Source organism: Mus caroli, chromosome 9 (assembly GCF_900094665.2).
Source record: "Mus caroli chromosome 9, CAROLI_EIJ_v1.1, whole genome shotgun sequence".
Taxonomy (NCBI): domain Eukaryota; kingdom Metazoa; phylum Chordata; class Mammalia; order Rodentia; family Muridae; genus Mus; species Mus caroli.
Genome location: NC_034578.1, coordinates 63,224,365 through 63,241,121, shown reverse-complemented (window position 1 = coordinate 63,241,121; position 16,757 = coordinate 63,224,365). Strand labels below are relative to the sequence as shown.

General features: G+C 43.3%; 1 protein-coding gene across 12 annotated transcripts in view; it reads right to left on the bottom strand.

Annotated features, from left to right (window-relative positions):
• Positions 1–210: 210 nt before the first annotated feature.
• Csnk1g1 (casein kinase 1 gamma 1) overlaps positions 211–16,757 on the bottom strand; it is a 130,556-nt gene continuing 114,009 nt past the window's right edge. For 8 of the 12 annotated variants that reach the window (XM_029481319.1, XM_029481318.1, XM_029481325.1 and 5 more), the window contains 3 exons: positions 12,995–13,101; positions 10,219–10,242; positions 211–5,693 (listed from right to left, as the gene is read on the bottom strand). In XM_029481319.1, the coding sequence (XP_029337179.1) occupies positions 5,639–5,693; positions 10,219–10,242; positions 12,995–13,101 (186 nt within the window). In that variant the 3' untranslated portion in view covers positions 211–5,638. Of the gene's footprint in view, positions 5,694–10,218; positions 10,243–12,994; positions 13,102–14,626; positions 14,915–16,757 lie in introns of those variants that run through there. The other 4 variants (XM_021171460.2, XM_021171465.2, XM_029481324.1 and 1 more) reach the window with 2 other exon arrangements.

Genomic DNA, 16,757 nt, shown 5'->3' with positions numbered 1-16,757 from the left:
CCTTTCCCCTTTGCACCATTCTGCTGTCCTGGAATATTTTAAAAGTTGGAGTCGGAGGAGATGAGAGGGCAATATTCAGTCCAAGGAATGAAGGCAGAGTGCCAGGGTACCAGACATTTTTGTTTAAGAGACGTGTTGATTCCCATCAGCCAGATTCTTAGAACTGAACCAGGAGACTAAAAACCGGGTAATGAAACAAGGAAGTAAAAGTAGCCAAGAAAGGTAGGACATTTTATTTTACATACAAAAAGGGTGCAAACTAAGCCCTTCCCTCCCCAGGGGGAAGAGGTACACTTAAAGATCACATTTGTGTTGTCACGGTGCCCTATGAAATGGGCTACTCTGAGATAACATATGCAGACCCACAGTCCATTTTCTCCAAAGGCTAGTTCCTCTGCAAAGGAGTCTCCTCCAATGGTGTTCAGATCTGTCTACTGGAGGAAACATTTCAAATACACTGGAAATTGACATTCATTTAAAAATACTACAATTTCACTTTTCACAGCTGTTTTTTTGACCAGTGCCAGGGATTATGAAGTATTACATATCTTTTAAAAAGTAGAAAAAAAAGGGCATTTAACAATAACTAGACACATCCACACATGAATTAAAACTGATTCCCACATCATCTACTTAAAAAAAAACCCTGCAACCAACATCCTAACATCTTCTAAAGAGTACAATGGGTAAAACTTAAGAGACAATAAATTAAAAGAGTGTAATACAGCCAATGGGAATTGCTGCATCAACATTACTTTCCATTGGAGAGTTATAGCATTTTTGGTTTCATCTTTCCTGTCATTCTCTGCTCTGCCTCAGAGCCAGCTTACTCGCTGGTCTGAGCAGCTCACTGAGATCACTAAGGAACACAGTTCCCAGGAGCTGTGCTGTCTCTGAGAAGCCCACAAAGCAGAGTGCACACATCCACTGTAAATACAGGTATCAAAGCAGAGTGCACACATCCATCTGTGAGTACATGCATCCCCCACGAAATGGCTCATGTCTCCTGAGACATTCCTAAGATTGGGAAACCTTCTAAAAGGCTTTTGGTGCATGGAGTGGCCTGGGGTTTGGTCTGGAGCTCCTGAAAAGGGGCACCAAAACGTCTCACCGACCCTGAAAGGTGCGCTTGGGGTAACCAGGATGGCAGCTGTCTGCACACCGCTGAGATGACTACAGTGCTTCCTGGCTTATTATCACAGATATCCCTCTGCTCTTAAGACCTTCAAGATGGTGATGGCACCAGAAAAAGATGGGGGAGGGGATAATTCTGTCCATACAACTGAGGTTCTCTATAAGAGCAAGTTTGGTAACTGAACTAGAGATATATGGAGTGCATATTCACTTTTTTTCCCTTGATATTCTCATCTATAAATACTGGAGTGGGTCTCCCGGTTGTTTTGTTTTTCTGAGAAAATATTTCAACTCCTATTGCCTACATTCAGGGACCTACTTACTATTTTGAATGCATTAAGAACTCTATTCTTCTGTACTTAGTTACTTGCAAAAGTAGGAAAAACACCTTCAGACTGGTGATTGGATCAGAGACTCCCAGGACTGCTGATGAAAACACTGCTCAAAACTTACAAACTCACAGAAGGGCCATGGTGGCCTCTTCCTTTTCATAATCAAAAACAAACCACCTTAAAACAAAGTTGCCTGGTAAACAAAGGAACTGTAATTTGATTCCTACCAACCCATCATGGGGAAGGCTGGAGTCATTGGCCATCAATCTCTACCTGGACTTCCTTGAAGTCTGCAAAATCAAGAAATCCAGAGATAAGTGCTCATCACCCACATGGCCAATCCAGATGGGTACCTCGTTATTCTGGCTCCCTGAGGGTCTCTGGAATCAACCTGCCCACCTGGGGCAATGGAGGGATGGTGGCAGTGGCCTGGCAAAGGCAATGTTGGTTATATGACCATGCAAACTCCTGGTCTTCAAATTCAGGTCATGGTATGAGCGACACTAGACAAAGCGTCATCAAAACAACTAAACAGACATGAAAAACTGGTCTCACTTATGAACATGGAAGAGGTGGCTGGGACACAGGAGCCATATGGGCTTGGGAGGGATGGATCAAGAGAAATTAAGACCAAGTTCCTTTGAGGAAATGCTTCCTAGGCTCCTGTGGAATTACTCTTGAGAAATGCAGCCATACTAGCTCAATATGGAGGGGAATGAATTATCTTTTACATTTTTATTTTTAATTAAGGCTATGATCCTTAGCAACCACTTTAACATAGCATACTTCTGGCAATTCAAGTGGTTGCTAACATTGAACATCAACACTAAATAAGCACTACAGCACACTTTCCTTCTGAACTAAACTGGAAGTTATTTTACAGAAGATGTACACCATCTGGCTAATGGACACGGGCTGCTTCTGAGTTCTTGTCATTCACTAAAAATGAAAAGGAAATGAACACTTTCAGAAATCTTGGGGCCCTTGCTGTTTCCTGCAGTTTGTTCCAATCGAAATGGGATTTTTAACTGGAGACTTGCCTAGTCACCTGACTCAGACATTTTCACAGACCCTGTTTGCTCCTGGACAGACCCGAAGTAGAAGAATGTTAGGGCAGTCATGAGTGCTCACCAGCTGCTAGGACATTCAGTGCAGCCTTGCGGGAAGTCTGGAGTAAGAATTCTGAAAATCCACTTATATGACTGAACACTTTACACCCTGGTATAACCCTGGCCTGGCTGGACCTTAGTCTGCTCAAACTGCAATGTCTCAAGGACAGCAAAGCTCGAGGAAACTCCAGATAGTACAGTATCAAATGCCTGCTGTCTCAAGTGTCGGGTGAGATGGAGCAAGTGGACCTGGATGCAAGGAGATGGAGATGGTTGCCTGTGCCCGAGGATCTGCTGAGCTTGCAGTCAGGCAGGTAAAAGAAGCAGGGATGTACATGAAGCCTCAAGTGCTGGGGTGGGGGTGGAGGTGGGGGCTGAAATGATGAGAAGAGTGTTTTGGGGGAATTTAGTTCTATTTTAACTTTAAGGAAGATGAGAATTCCTCAGGTTTGGGATCACCTTGGCGTGTCACTGGCCTTGAAAGGATCACCGCCACCCTGCACGTTAAAGGGACTTTTGCTACAAAACCCAAATACCTAGTAAGGGATTTGTGGGTGCTGGAGGGTGCCAAGAGTGCATTAGGAAGGACACTCCTCCACATACACAAACCACTCAGGTTTAACCCCTCAAGAGCTAGCCTATAAAAATATTTTAAGACAAAAAAGAAGTCTTAAGCCCAGCTGCAGGGCATCCCACCCTGCAGCCAAGCTGGTCACTGCCTTTACTTTACCTTGGAAGCAGGGTGGGGGAGGCACTTAGTAGGGCAGAGAGTGCCAGGTTGCTCTAGGCCTTGCCACCATTTCCTGGGATAAAGACTTTTAAGTTTCTGTAGGGGAAGTCAGAGTTGCCCACATGCCAAATGAGGGACTGTATACATGCTAGTGATGAGCTTTAACTACTATACAGCAGACAGGAGGCAAATCCTAACACTCCAACTCCTCCTGGGGAAGGGGTCTGGCCTGACTTCTCCCTGCCACTCTGATTCACAGACAAAAACATTCCTTGTAAAGAAATGGCCAGGGGGCAATATTTACAAATGCTGACCAGGTCTGAAGTCAGTGAGGAGATTCCCTAGCCACGGTCCAATAGAACAGGTAAGGTGCACAAACTCTGCTTCATTTGATACTAAATTTGATCCATGTCCACAAGTGTCCTGACATCTTCCAGTCCAGTCCTCTACATATACAAAGAGTTCTGTGTTCCACTAAGTCACTAGCCACTGCTCTCTGTGGTTAGCTCTTCATACCCAAACACAAGACCTCTTTACCCACATGAATAAGCCGCCTTGCCACGACTAGTATAAGAAGTTACTATCTGGAAATGCCACTAATCTCAAATAAAATAGAACATGGGAGGAGTAACCCCACACACTGTTAACTGTGCAACCAGCGATACTTCATGGTAGCAGGTAGAGAGTGTACTGGGGAAAACATGCTAAGATATGTGGTCATACTGTCTGGACAGTCTCTGTTCGATTGTTTAGATAAAATTTTAGACCTTTCATTACAGTTTCCTTTTCCCTGGAATTTCCTAGCACCAACTAATCTTACCTTCCCTGCTTGCAGCAGCCCCACGTACCATGCGCTAAGCCTGTTGCTATGGATATGCTCCAAGATTATCACAGGCATGGTTTCTAAGGCAGACTGACCCACATGTTCTAGCTCACTTCAGGCAGACAGAAAATATTTTCTTTTCCTGGCCCTAGGATGCTGCATCCTGAGGCTCCTCTGGCAGTTGGAAGGCAAATGTGGTGCCTTCTTTTGTCCACTACTGGCAATACGGTGGTGGCTGTTTAGTCACTAATTTTGTCCCCCGAGTCAACAGAAAGTCACATGGCTATCTAGTAGGAAGTCCCTGGCAGTGGAGGAAACAGAAATTTACTTTGTTGTTGTTGTTAAGTATCTCCTCTCTGAGACGAGGTGCCTTCTGGTTGGTCACAGTCTGGCTCGGTGCTCATCCCAAGGGCTCAGGAGCTGGGCTTTCAAACTCTGGGCTGATTAGGTCAAGGGGCTCTGGTGGGGGCTTTTTTTCTGCAGCAGAGAAGATGAATGAAAATTCAAGTATGTTTCCTTGCCAACCTGAATATTTACTCAGGATGACACAGAGTTTGGCTTCTTCTCTTCAAGTGCTGCACAAATCAGACTCTTTCCATCAAAAATGTCCTCTGGACCCACACTTTCTCTGAATGGCTTGGCTGGCCCATCCCCCTTGAAAAAGAAAAAAAAGCAAACCCCCCAATATAACCAGACACAATATGCATCTGCCATGTTGTTTATAAAATAAAAACAAAACCCCAAAAAACTAAAAGTGCAATAAAGTCAGTCTCCTTTCCTTTGCTCAGAACCACAGGCATATTTTGCTACAGCCCGGAGCAAGGGATTTGCTTGTCAAAAAAAGCTAAGAACGCCAACACACAGGGACAGTAGACTGCAGACTGCTCACAGCTTGTGTCCTACAGTGTAACTTCACAGGAGGGAAGGATCGAGGGAGGAAGGGAAGGATGAAGGAAGGGACCTGAACCCTGTGGCCAGCTGGGCTGAGGGGTTACCCAGGCACAGAGGGAGAGGAAGCCACACTACCAGACACACCTGGGAAGTGGAGAAGTTCTCCAGCCCAGGGCTGTCATCTTCCCCTATCTTCTTGGCCACACCACCAGCTTCTTGATAGAGCCTTTAGCTTAGTAGTTTTTTTATGCTGGAGAGGGTTGAGGATGGTGCAAGAGCCAGGAGTAAAGTAGGGGAAGAGAATAGTAGTCCTTGAGTTTTTGTGAATGACACCTTCACTGTAAACAATGGGAAGAGAGTCAACCAGATAGCCCAAGGGCAAGCAGTGGAGAAGCAGCAGCTCTGGACCCGCTCAGAGCTCAGACAGAGGGGATTGCCACTGGCCCACTCGGCCCTCGCTGCCTGCACTGGCTCCTTCTGGGGGCATCTGTTTTCTTCTTTTTGGTTTGGATCTCTACCCTCCCCCACAGAGGAGTCCCTTCCAATGAGAAATGGCAGGAGCTGCAGGTGCAATTGGAGCCAGAGTCCCCAGGACTTGAGGACTCCTGGGAGGCACTGGTCACTTGTGTCGCTGAGCTGTCTTCTTCCTTTTCCTCTTAAAGAAACAGCAGCACCTGGAGCACAAGAACATGTTAAGTCAGCCTAGAAGCCTCAGCTCTGAGCAGATCCCTGCCTGCCTCTGCTTACTGCGGGAGATGGGTTTTCTCCTCCTGGTGCCCACCCACATGGCCACCCGCCATCTACAGTACACATATACTGGAAGTAGCAGGCATCTGTCAGGAAAGCTAAAGGCAACAGCTGATTTGAGTTGCAGCCACTCTACCAGATCATCAAAATGCTGTCTTCTAGGCATGGCTGCCACAGGCATTCCTGGAAGAAGGGATAAAGGTGGCTTGGTTCTTAGACTAACATCTAACCTAGATACTCCATCTTTGTCTAGAACCAAGTTGTAGGGTGCTCAGGGTAACAAAAAAGCAGGTTGCACTGGATGCCCCTTGATACCAGCAGCAGTTCAATGCAGCTCACTGGCCAGTAGGCAAGGAGGCTAAACTGAGACAAATATATCTCACACAAAGTATGAAATCTAGAATCCTGGCAATCACATGATGCCAACAAAAGACTAAGGTCCCTTCTACCTTGTTCTTGTCCCCAACATGAGGCCTGGAGTAAGCAGAAGCTCTAGCTCATAAGGGGGTGAACTTTCATCTCCTGACAGCAGCACATGTGCCAAGCATCCCAAGGGGACTAATGCCCGAAGCCCAGGAGCTAATCCTCTGGAAACTCTAGTCACAGGGAATTCCCCAAGACTGCCACTGCTCCAGACAGGGTTAGCAACTGGTTTGTTTAAGGTAGAGGCTGAGGCCCTGCGGGTGCCATGCCATAGAGGACCAGCCTGTAGAGGAGTGGCAGTGCTGGCGTGCCCTAACTCTGAGGATGCCCTCCTCACCCAGCCTTTGCACCCGGGAGTGTAGCTGTATACAGGCACTGGAGAAGGGACATTGAGGGCCATGGCAAGGTTGATACAAAGGTATGCTCTGTCCAGAAATGACAAATGGGAAATGAGAAGGATGGGCAGAAGGCAGAGGATGAGTCAGCGGTGCCGATAATGAAGGGAAGAAAGATGTGAGTAGAGCTCATCTGATGCTTGATCTTTGAAAGAAAACTCGTTCTGAGAAAACTATGGTTAAGTCTCTTCCCTAATCCCTTCAGAGTTGTTTAAAATTACTTTTGTTATTTTATGTAGATGAGTGTGTTTGCCTGTATATGTCTGTGTGTCACATGAGTGCCTGGTGCCATGGAAGCTTGAGGACATCGGATTCGTAGGACAGACTTACAGACAGTCATGAGCTGCTGTGTGGGTGCTGGGAGAAGCGACATATGCTCTGGAGGAGCAGCCAGTGCTCTTCACTGCCGAGCCATCCGCCAGCCCTGCCTCCCAGAGTTTAGTGAGTAAAAGGGATATCCCTATAGAGACACTACTGCTCCCTTCCAATACTCCTACATTGGCCTGCAGCTCTCACCCTCCCTTTAGAGCCCAGTGTTACTATATTATCTTTTGGTGTTTCTAAGATATTCATCACTAGAAATTTGGATAAAGTTTCTTTCTTGAAATTTTCTTTTGAGACAAGGACTCATTATTATGTAGCCAAGGCTGGCTGCAAATGTGCAATCCTCTGGCCTCAGCTTCCCAGAGTGCTAGGATTTACCTAGAGAGAGAAAGTTTTCCAGAATGCAGAAATAAATATTTAAAGAGATAGCAATTTGACCTTTAAATGCAATTTCACGCAATTTGAGAGCAATTTGAGACAGGAGATTCTTAAGAGAATTTTAAAATATTTTCTTCAAAATTTGGTCATGGTGATGGTTTTTGTAATTCCAGTGCTTGACAGCTAGAAGAAGAGTCAGGAGTTGCGAGTCATTCTTGGCTGCCTATCAAGTGGAAAGTCAACCTGGACTGTAGGAGACTTTGTCTGATTGTGTGTATGTGTACTGTCGGCCTCAGCCAGACCTGTGGATCAATGACATTAGTAAGTGCCATTAATTGGTGTGAACAAAAGGGTCATATATATTTAGAAACTGAATAAGTTATTTTAAGTAAAAACTTTTGATTGCTTAAAATAATCCTTAAAGAAAACACCAAGGAAGAACTCAAGAAAAGCTGGGCAGTGGTGGCAACGCCTTTAATCCAAGCACTTGGGAGGCAGAGGCAGGGGATTTCTGAGCTCGAGGCTAGCCTGGTCTACAGAGTGAGTTCCAGGACAGCCAGGGCTATACAGAGAAACCCTGTCTCGAAAAAACAAAACAAACAAACAACCCCCCCCCAAAAAAAAACCCCACCACCAAAGAAATGGACATTTGTTTTAAAAAAAGTTTTATTCATTTTTATGTGCATGGGTATTTTGTCTACCTGTATGTCTATGCACCACGTGTGTGCCTGGTCAGAATAAAGCATTCAACTCTTGAGACTGGAGTTATAGATGGTTGTTGAGTACCATGTAGGTGTTGAGAAATGAAACTGCTTGCTCTGGAAGTGACCTTAACCATTAAGCCATCTCTTTAGTCCCAGAAACTGGGACTTGAATCTGCCAGCTTGAATGTCCAGAGTTTAGTATTTAAGTAGACAATTCAAATTGCATGAAGAACCAGTATCTCAACAGTCTACCTGTTGCTTGTCAACTATGATTTTTAGTGGGTTTACTAACTCTAAAATTCATTTCTGTTTGTATTTTTTTGTGTGGAGGATCCTAAGATGATTTTTGTGTTTTCAAATGAAAACACTAAAATAAATAAATAAATAAATAAATAAATGAGTTTGAAGTACTGGGCCAATTTCCAAATATCCCAAGAATTTTCTTTTACTTCCTACAGGCAATTCAAGGAATCAGCATGCGCTCCTGCGGAATCCCCAGAGTCCACATAGCTGAAGTTGTCATTCAGAGCCAGCCGTGTTATGCACTTAGAGAGCCCTGTACAGCTTCAGCAGGAGTAGAAGCTCTTAATTCTACCAACGAGGGAAAGGAACCCCACAATCTATTCTTGAAGGCTTTGGTTTCTGGGGTGACCACTAGCAAAAGGATCTAGACTGGAGGCCAAATCTGCTGAGTAACTCTATATAGTTATGTTCCTCTCAGAACAGAATAAGGACAAATGACCAATCCCCTTTATGTCTTCCTTCTAGATGCTCCTTTGAGTGACCAGAAATTATCATGAGCCATCACACTCTTCCTCTTAGGCCCCTGCCCTAAGCCTTCTCTTCTTGCTGGGCTGCCATCTCAGCACTCTCCTTTAAGCAGCCCCCTCGTCATTTCTCTTCTTTACCATACTTTTTTTCTCCTCCTCTGCTCTAAAATTGGTTCAAGTCCTACTGTGTATAGAAGTCTTCCTTGAGAACTCCCAGTGACTCCTCACTCAGCCTTCTGTAAAAGTCTGTATCTTTTCCCATATGTATGACTCACTTTGCAGCTGGGTGACACCTGTCCTTCCCTGCCACCCCCAGTCTCTGAGTTCTATGCACAAGATTGGATGAACACAGTAGAACCTAAAGTATTTGCAACTGGGATCATGTAACTGACACCTCACAGGAAAAAAAATAGACCATGACAACATTAGATTACACAGACACATGAATAGACCCAATGTCCTCTTTGAAACTATCAATGCTATTTTCCTAAAACCCAGCTCTTATCTTCAATAACATATTTTTTTCTAGGTAAACCCCTGTGGATAATTTGACTTAGACATTTGAGGTTTAGAAACCAGGGCCCAATCCAGTCACTGAAAATAATTTTTCAGAATGAAGTAGTCAGAATCCAGCAGGCTATTATCACAGGATAGGATATGATTTTATGTGCGCAGAGTGTGGAAGGGTTACAAAAAGTTACCAACATGAATCCCTCGGGGACTTCCTCCTAAATCCCATATTTCCTATGTTTATATTAAAGAAGCCTTTTCTGGAAGAAAAGACAGGCTTCCATATTTCTGTCAGCACCTAACCCTCTATCCTCTCACATAAGAATAAAGGTATAAAAGGCAACAAAACAAAACAAACAAACAAACAAACAAAAAATCCAGCAATGTCCAATCAACAACAAAATATAGATCTTTCCCTCAAGGGGTTCTTTTTAGAGACTCTGACTATAGATGAAAAAACTAACCAAAATCAACAAGAAATTCAGTAAGGAACTTACGGATTCCTCCAGTCTATTTCCATGTTAGAAAACAAGTTGCCAGAGGTGACATTAATTACCTGGTGATAGCGTTGTTTTATGGGTATTAAAACATCTAAAATCTTATCTTCCTAACCTTGGTTCCTCCTGAGTTTTAGTAATAACTTGGGGAGAAAAATTTGGAAAGAAGCTCATTCAACTTAAAAAAAAGAAAGAGTTAAGTCTGGATATTGTGAGCTATTGTTGTTAGTAAGAGGGTGCAGTGATAAATGAGGTGAGTTTGAAAGAAAAGGAAAAGATTGATCTCTGGGTTCAAGGCCTGCCCCATCCCACCTGGTGGACCTAACTTCCCTAGTCTGGGTGGCTAAGGCATAAGAAAGTATATGTATCCATTCAGTATTTCTAAGGCTTTGCCAATCCCAGTCTAGTCTGGTCCACTCCCCTTTTATGTGGGCTGGAGAGAGGGACTCACCACAGGTTGAGCATTTTCAGGCAGCTACAGAGTATATAAAGAGAAAAACATAGAAAAGAGAGAGAGAGAGGGAGAGGGAGAGGGAGAGGGAGAGAGAGAGAGAGAGAGAGAGAGAGAGAGGTATTAGTCCACAGGTGAGATGGACGTGACTCCCTGTGAGCCATGCAAACATGCAGTATGTGTCTGTGTTTAGTTTCCCCCAGCTGAGGGAGAGCAAGCCACTTGGTCTTCACATGTAAGAGAGGGGCAGATACCTGACAGAAACATTAATGTGGGAGCTGAATCTCAGGGGAATGCAAAACAAAAAGAGCTAGTGGAAGCCTCAGGTGGGCTTTCCAGGGCAACTTCCAGGAAGGCAGCAGGGGAAGGAGCAAATGATTCTGGCTTGTGAACCATATGGTTCCCACACCAGGTCTTCCACAATGTTCAGCTAACTTCCCTACTGCAATTAGAGAAGCAGCAACTAGCACTTAGGTCTTCTTAGAGGAAGGAAAAGTTTAAGAGATACTTTATCCTATTAGATGAGGGAATATACTGCTTGGGTATAACCACCAAAGAATAATCTAAATTCTAATTACACTAATTCTCAGGAGAAATTGGGCCCACAATTGTCAAAAAAAAAATCAACCTAAGTATCATTTGCCCTTACCACTCTTTCAACCACACTTCAACAGGCTCCATGAATGAATGGCACCACAGCCTTGTGCAATGAGGGGTTGTTTGGGACACCTTAGGTCTCTCTAGCTTTGACTTTTCCATTAAAATCAGCTAGTGAATATATGGCTACTGTGTTCCTAATCCATATATACCAACATACATATACCACAGACACATGGCTGAGCCTTGACAATTCCCTAGGCAAGATATGTTGGTAGCTCATGAAATCACTACCAGAACCAGTATACAAAATGCCCCAAGCACAGGGTTTGCGTGACATTTGGTCAAAGATAACTACTCTTGTGTGGTTTCTATAATTTTCAGAAGGCCTCAATCTGGAGCTGGAGGCAAGAAGTATAGTGGTCCTGTCTGCTAAACGGGAAGGCACTAACCTCTCTAATAGTCTAGTGTTCAGAATATGACAGAACAGAACACAACAGGGTGAGCTCTTTCTTCATGGATGACCTCCATCTTTCACACTGGACACAAACACCACACTCACATACATAGTGTACACATTTACTCAACATGAAATGAAAAGGTCCAAAATATAAATCTTTTTAGGGCCCAATACTAAAGTTCATTTGAATTAGAGTCAGATCTTAACTTCTAAAAAGACAGGTACAAATGTGAAATGGGGAAAGGGTGGGGTAGGGTGGGAAAAGGTGTGTCTGTCTTTCAAAGCGTGCAGAGTGTGATAGTTCCAATCTTGGCTGCACATTAGAATTCCCCGATCTCTTAAATATATTCATTATCACGCCAGGTATTAATAAATTAGCCTCAAATATCTGAGGCCATGCAGAAGTATCTGTATACTAACATATTCTAGGTGATTCCAAAGTGCAGCCAAGGGTGAGAGTTCAGAAAGTGGGAATATCATATAATTTACTGAGAATGACAAAAAAAATTATAAGCACTATTAAAATCTCCCAAGCCCCTGAGAAGAAAGGACCATGTTTAATTACTAAAAATAGTCTCCTGCTGGCATTACTTTCTCAGCCAACCCCTGTCTACAGGTATCAACAAGATAGAGCTGAAGTCACACTTGATGCTTTAACCTGCTAAGCAGGAAAAGACCTTTTGAAGGCCAAGTAAGCTCACTAAAGAGAAGGGCAGGAATAGAACCATGCAAAGTACATCTTGAAGAAAATCCACAATGTGTGGTGACCCTGACTGATGCCCAGAGGTGTAAACATGTCCTCCTTTGTGCTAAAAAATATTTTGCTTGCCCCAGAGAAAACATTTGGACACTGAATGTTCTCAAAGAGCTTCAAAGAAAGGTCAGGATTGGCAGGAGTTACTGTCTCATGTTTGTCTAGCTTTCCCTACCTGTTATCTTCTTAGGAGTTTAAACTTGGATCTGAGTTTGGGATAAGAAAAAAGAAGAAGTGGCAGAAATGCTGTTTGTGCAGCAAAGTCAGCATCACCTTCTAGCCCAGAACTCAAGAGTTTAAACACAGATCATGCAGAAAGCACTAAGGGGCTAGTGGGAGAGCACAGCAAGACAGACGCATGCAAAAGAAGCAGAAAAGGAGGTGAGGAACTGCCTTGTTTCCTTGGAATTAGGGCTACTTCTTTGCTGTCCCAAGATTATTGTATTCACAAGCACAATTGTTTTACCTGATGTACTTAGTTTTTCTGAGCTCAGACTGTCTGAAAGTCAGCAAAATGTCTGCCAAACCCTTTTACTCAGGACCATCCATTTGGAATGGTTAGGCAACAACTAAAAATGTAATACTGTACACCATGGCCCATGGTCTAACAATTTTTTCTCTGTAATCCACAGGGAGCAGGAAGCTCCAGGACCTCTAAGAAACTCATGGCTACGATCTATTGAGGCTTTTACTGTACCATTCTTTTAGTTTACTATGTCTTTTGCCTTCAGCAGACCAGAAAAATGTAACTTATCTGCCCAGAAATAGGAGCTAAAAAGGGTGGCAACAACCTTAATGCACCATGCAAAAAATTAAAAAAAAAAAAAAGGTCAGAAGAAGCAGACCATGGACATAAGCATGAATCCAGTCCATGATGAGCAGCACACAGAGGAGGCAGAAGTTTCCAGCCCACGAGGACACAACCCTTTCAAAGACAAGACAACCCCTTTGAAAGATGAACGTACTTAGCTTCCTCCACTAGCTCCACTTCGGCATGAGCTGTGATCGGTGCATTGGAGTGAGCTCCAGTGTGGTCATCAACATTCAGCTCTCCATTGGTTGAGCTAACCACCTGAAACAGAGACAGGCTTCCGTAAACACCACGGGCATGTGCAGCACCTGCTACCACAGAGCAGACTAAGAGAGATTAGGTCTCCAAGTACTAGCCAGGCAGGGTGTCGACTGTGTGTTTACTTGGGTTGAGGAAGTACTGTCCTGATTTAGAGAGGGTTCCTAGACCTCTATCACATCAGAACTCTTAACTCAATGATATAATCACTGACAATTACTTTCATACTGAATGCCTACTTTGTGGCTAGCACTTTGCTACACTGTATGTTTAACTTTAATCCTTCAAACCTCTTACTTAATATGTCACAACTAGTGTGTGTGTGTGTGTGAGAATATTGGTATCACTCTTTTTTTTTTTTTTTTAAAGATTTATTTATTTATTATATGTAAGTACACTGTAGCTGTCTTCAGACACTCCNTGTGAGCCACCATGTGGTTGCTGGGATTTGAACTCTGGGCCTTCGGAAGAGCAGTCGGGTGCTCTTACCCACTGAGCCATCTCACCAGCCCCCTTGGTATCACTCTTGAGGAGCTTTCCATCTTACGATTGTGTCCTCGTGGTCAGGGTCTTTCACTGGGACATGCAGGTTGCTGGATTAGGCTGGGCTGCCCTGTGAAACTCAGAGGTTCCCAAGTCTCCACTTCCCCAGTGCTGGGATTACAACAAGGGAAGCTACCACTAGTAGTCTTGGGGATAATAAAACAAACAAACAAACAAACAACAACAACAACAAAAACCCAAAAAACCCACCCCAAAACAAAAACCAACAACCCCCACCCCAAATAAAATAAAAAACCCAAACAAAATAACCCAACAACAACCAAACAAAACCCAAACAAACCACATGTTCTAGGGCTCCAACTGAGACCCTCATGTTGCCAGCAAGAACTTCACCAACTGACCTATCTCCCTGGCTCAATTACGTACAACACAAAGCAAGTCATACTGATGTGTAGGTAAGTGTGAAGGGGCAGCCTTAAGTGCCACAGTGTGCACATGGAGACTGGAGGACAGCCTGACGGAGGTGGCGCTCACCCTCTACCATGTGTTTCCTCGCAGCGGAACGCAGGACATCAGGCTTGCTGTGCACTGCATTTGCCCACTGTGCCATCTTGCTATCCCCAGCACTAATTATTCTTTTTTAATGGATGAGAACTCTACACAATGACTTAACCAAGGGTTAAGTTAGAGTCTGTGTGCATGTATGTCTTCCACCTGTTGGTCCACAGATTCTTTCATTTTTCAAAAATGTGTATAGCTCTGTATTAAAAAATAACTGTGCAGCTAACTTCTAAAGATTAACTCATTCTGCTCCTTGATCATGGTGGGCAAATTCTACTACTCTCAGTTTGTTACATTATATAATTATATAGTTTAGGTAATAATGGCTTTAAAATATTCTAAAAGGAAACCAAGAGTGGGCACCAGAAACCATAAATAATCATACTTTCTTTTGGAGATTTCTTCAAGGCTTTCAGCACTGGTTTGAAGTTACTCAAACAGGACTGCTACACTCCCTCTGGTGAGAGGAAGGACGGTAAGGACAAACTTCCCTTGGAAAACAAGTCTTATTTCAATGGCCTTTATTTCAGGTTCACTGTCATCCCACTGCTCACTGATGGTCCCCGAACTGTCAGTGAAGGCTGTCTCCCACTCCTGACATCTGGTTAGTGTGGACCCGGTCAGGCTTGGCTTGCTGTGCGGCTGCTTCTGCCACCTGCTTTCATTCCCAGCACATGATTCCTGCTTATGTGGGTGCTGGAGAGTGGGAAAAGGGGCCCAGCACAAACCACTCTGCTGTTAAAGATCTTGGCTGAAACATGGGAGAGAACCACAAAATAGGATAAAGGTTCAGACAGCTTATGCTACTGGGTAAGTAACTTCATCTATTTGAGACTGCTCTAACAGACGATGGGAAGCTCATAAAGTAATGAATGGGGCAGAACTGGGTATGATACCTTTATACAATGCTGGAGGAAGTTAAAAAAAAAAAAAGGAAGTAAGAACAGTGTTCTAAAATCAGGCAGCCATGGATTTGGACTCTAGCTTTACTGGCTATGGATGCCTGGGCAAGATCTTTGCTCTTTCTATACCTCAGTTTTCTAATTTGTAAAATGGGGTAACAGCAATGCTTATCCTACTGGTGTTACCATGCAAGCTAAGCCACAGTAAGTGTTCAGCCCAGAGCCATAAGACATACTAATGGTTCAAAAATGTTCACCTGATACTCTTTTTTGCCTCAAGCCGGGGTGGTGGTGGTGGTGGTGACTAGTAGCTACTCTTCCAAGATTTCCTAAATTATCCTAAAAAGGCAAGTGGAAGGAAATGTCCACCACTTTGGGGGCAGACTGACTGAATGCTACCTACTGTTTTTGAGACAAGGATCTTATATTGTGGACCTGGCCTGGTACCCACTATATAGCCTAAGCTATATAAACTTAGAGACTATATACATTTCTCACACTGCTCCTAACTCAGTTTCCATAGAGTTAGTTTATGACAGGTCTAGAACATCATGCCTGACGTTTTTCTCATCAAAAGTTAGACAAATCCAGATTTGTATAAAACAGCTGCTGTGGATTCTTCAAAAGGGACCATATTAAAAAGACCTTAAAAAAAAATCCCTGATTAAAAGGGATTAAAGGGTTGGAGAGATGACTCAGCAGTAAGAGCATTTGCAGAGGATCTAGGTTCAGTTCCTAGTGCCTATACTGAACCCATAGTTATTCATAACTCCAGTTCCAGGGCATCTGATGCCTTCTTCCAACCTCTGAGAGCACCATGTGGTGCTCTTACATTCATGCAGGGGGAAAAAGAGACTAAGGAATCAGGCAAGGTGGTAAACACTTAAAATTACTAGGACTCAGGAGGCTAAAACAGGAGGATCACCATGAGTTGGAAGGTAGTCTGGGTTATACAGTGAGATGTGGGTTAGCATAGGCCACAGACTGAGATTGACAAAACAACCAAAATTAAAAAAGAAAACAGAGAGCGAATAAAGGATTGAAAGAGATGGAGAGGCAGAACAACCAATGGAACGCAGGGATCTTGGTTAGATTCTGAATACTATAAAACTTTAAGGACAACTGGGGTTTGGGCTGTTAGGTATTATGAGATTATTTTCTTGGAGAAGGCAAGGGTGTCATTGCTTACATGAAAGAATATCTTTGTTCTGAGGAGATGTAGTTGAAACACACGGAGCTAAAATATACTGTCTTGACTTTCAAAAGGTCTGGAAAGCAAATATGCAGACATGCACACATACATGCAAGCACACAAAATTAAAGTAAATGTGGCAGAACCTTAACAAATTTTCATCTAGGTTAAGGATATTCTGGACTTTTCTGTAGATTTGAAAATTTCAAAATAGAAGTTGGATAAAGCCCAGCAAATAAAAAAGGCAGAGAGGTTAACTTGATTGAGAACTACATCCTGTGGACTGCCTCAGTTCTGCCGATTCCAGTAGACATATTTTCTAGCATGAATTACTGTTAACATTGGTAACTGGCTCATCCTATGAAACCAGCCATTTTAAAATATTTGCTTGAACAGTAAAAAAAAAAAAAAAAAAAAAAAAAATTTCCAAAAAAAAAAAAAAAAAAAAAAAAAGATAAAATAAAAAAAAAAAAAAAAAAAATTCCTTAAACACTGTTAGA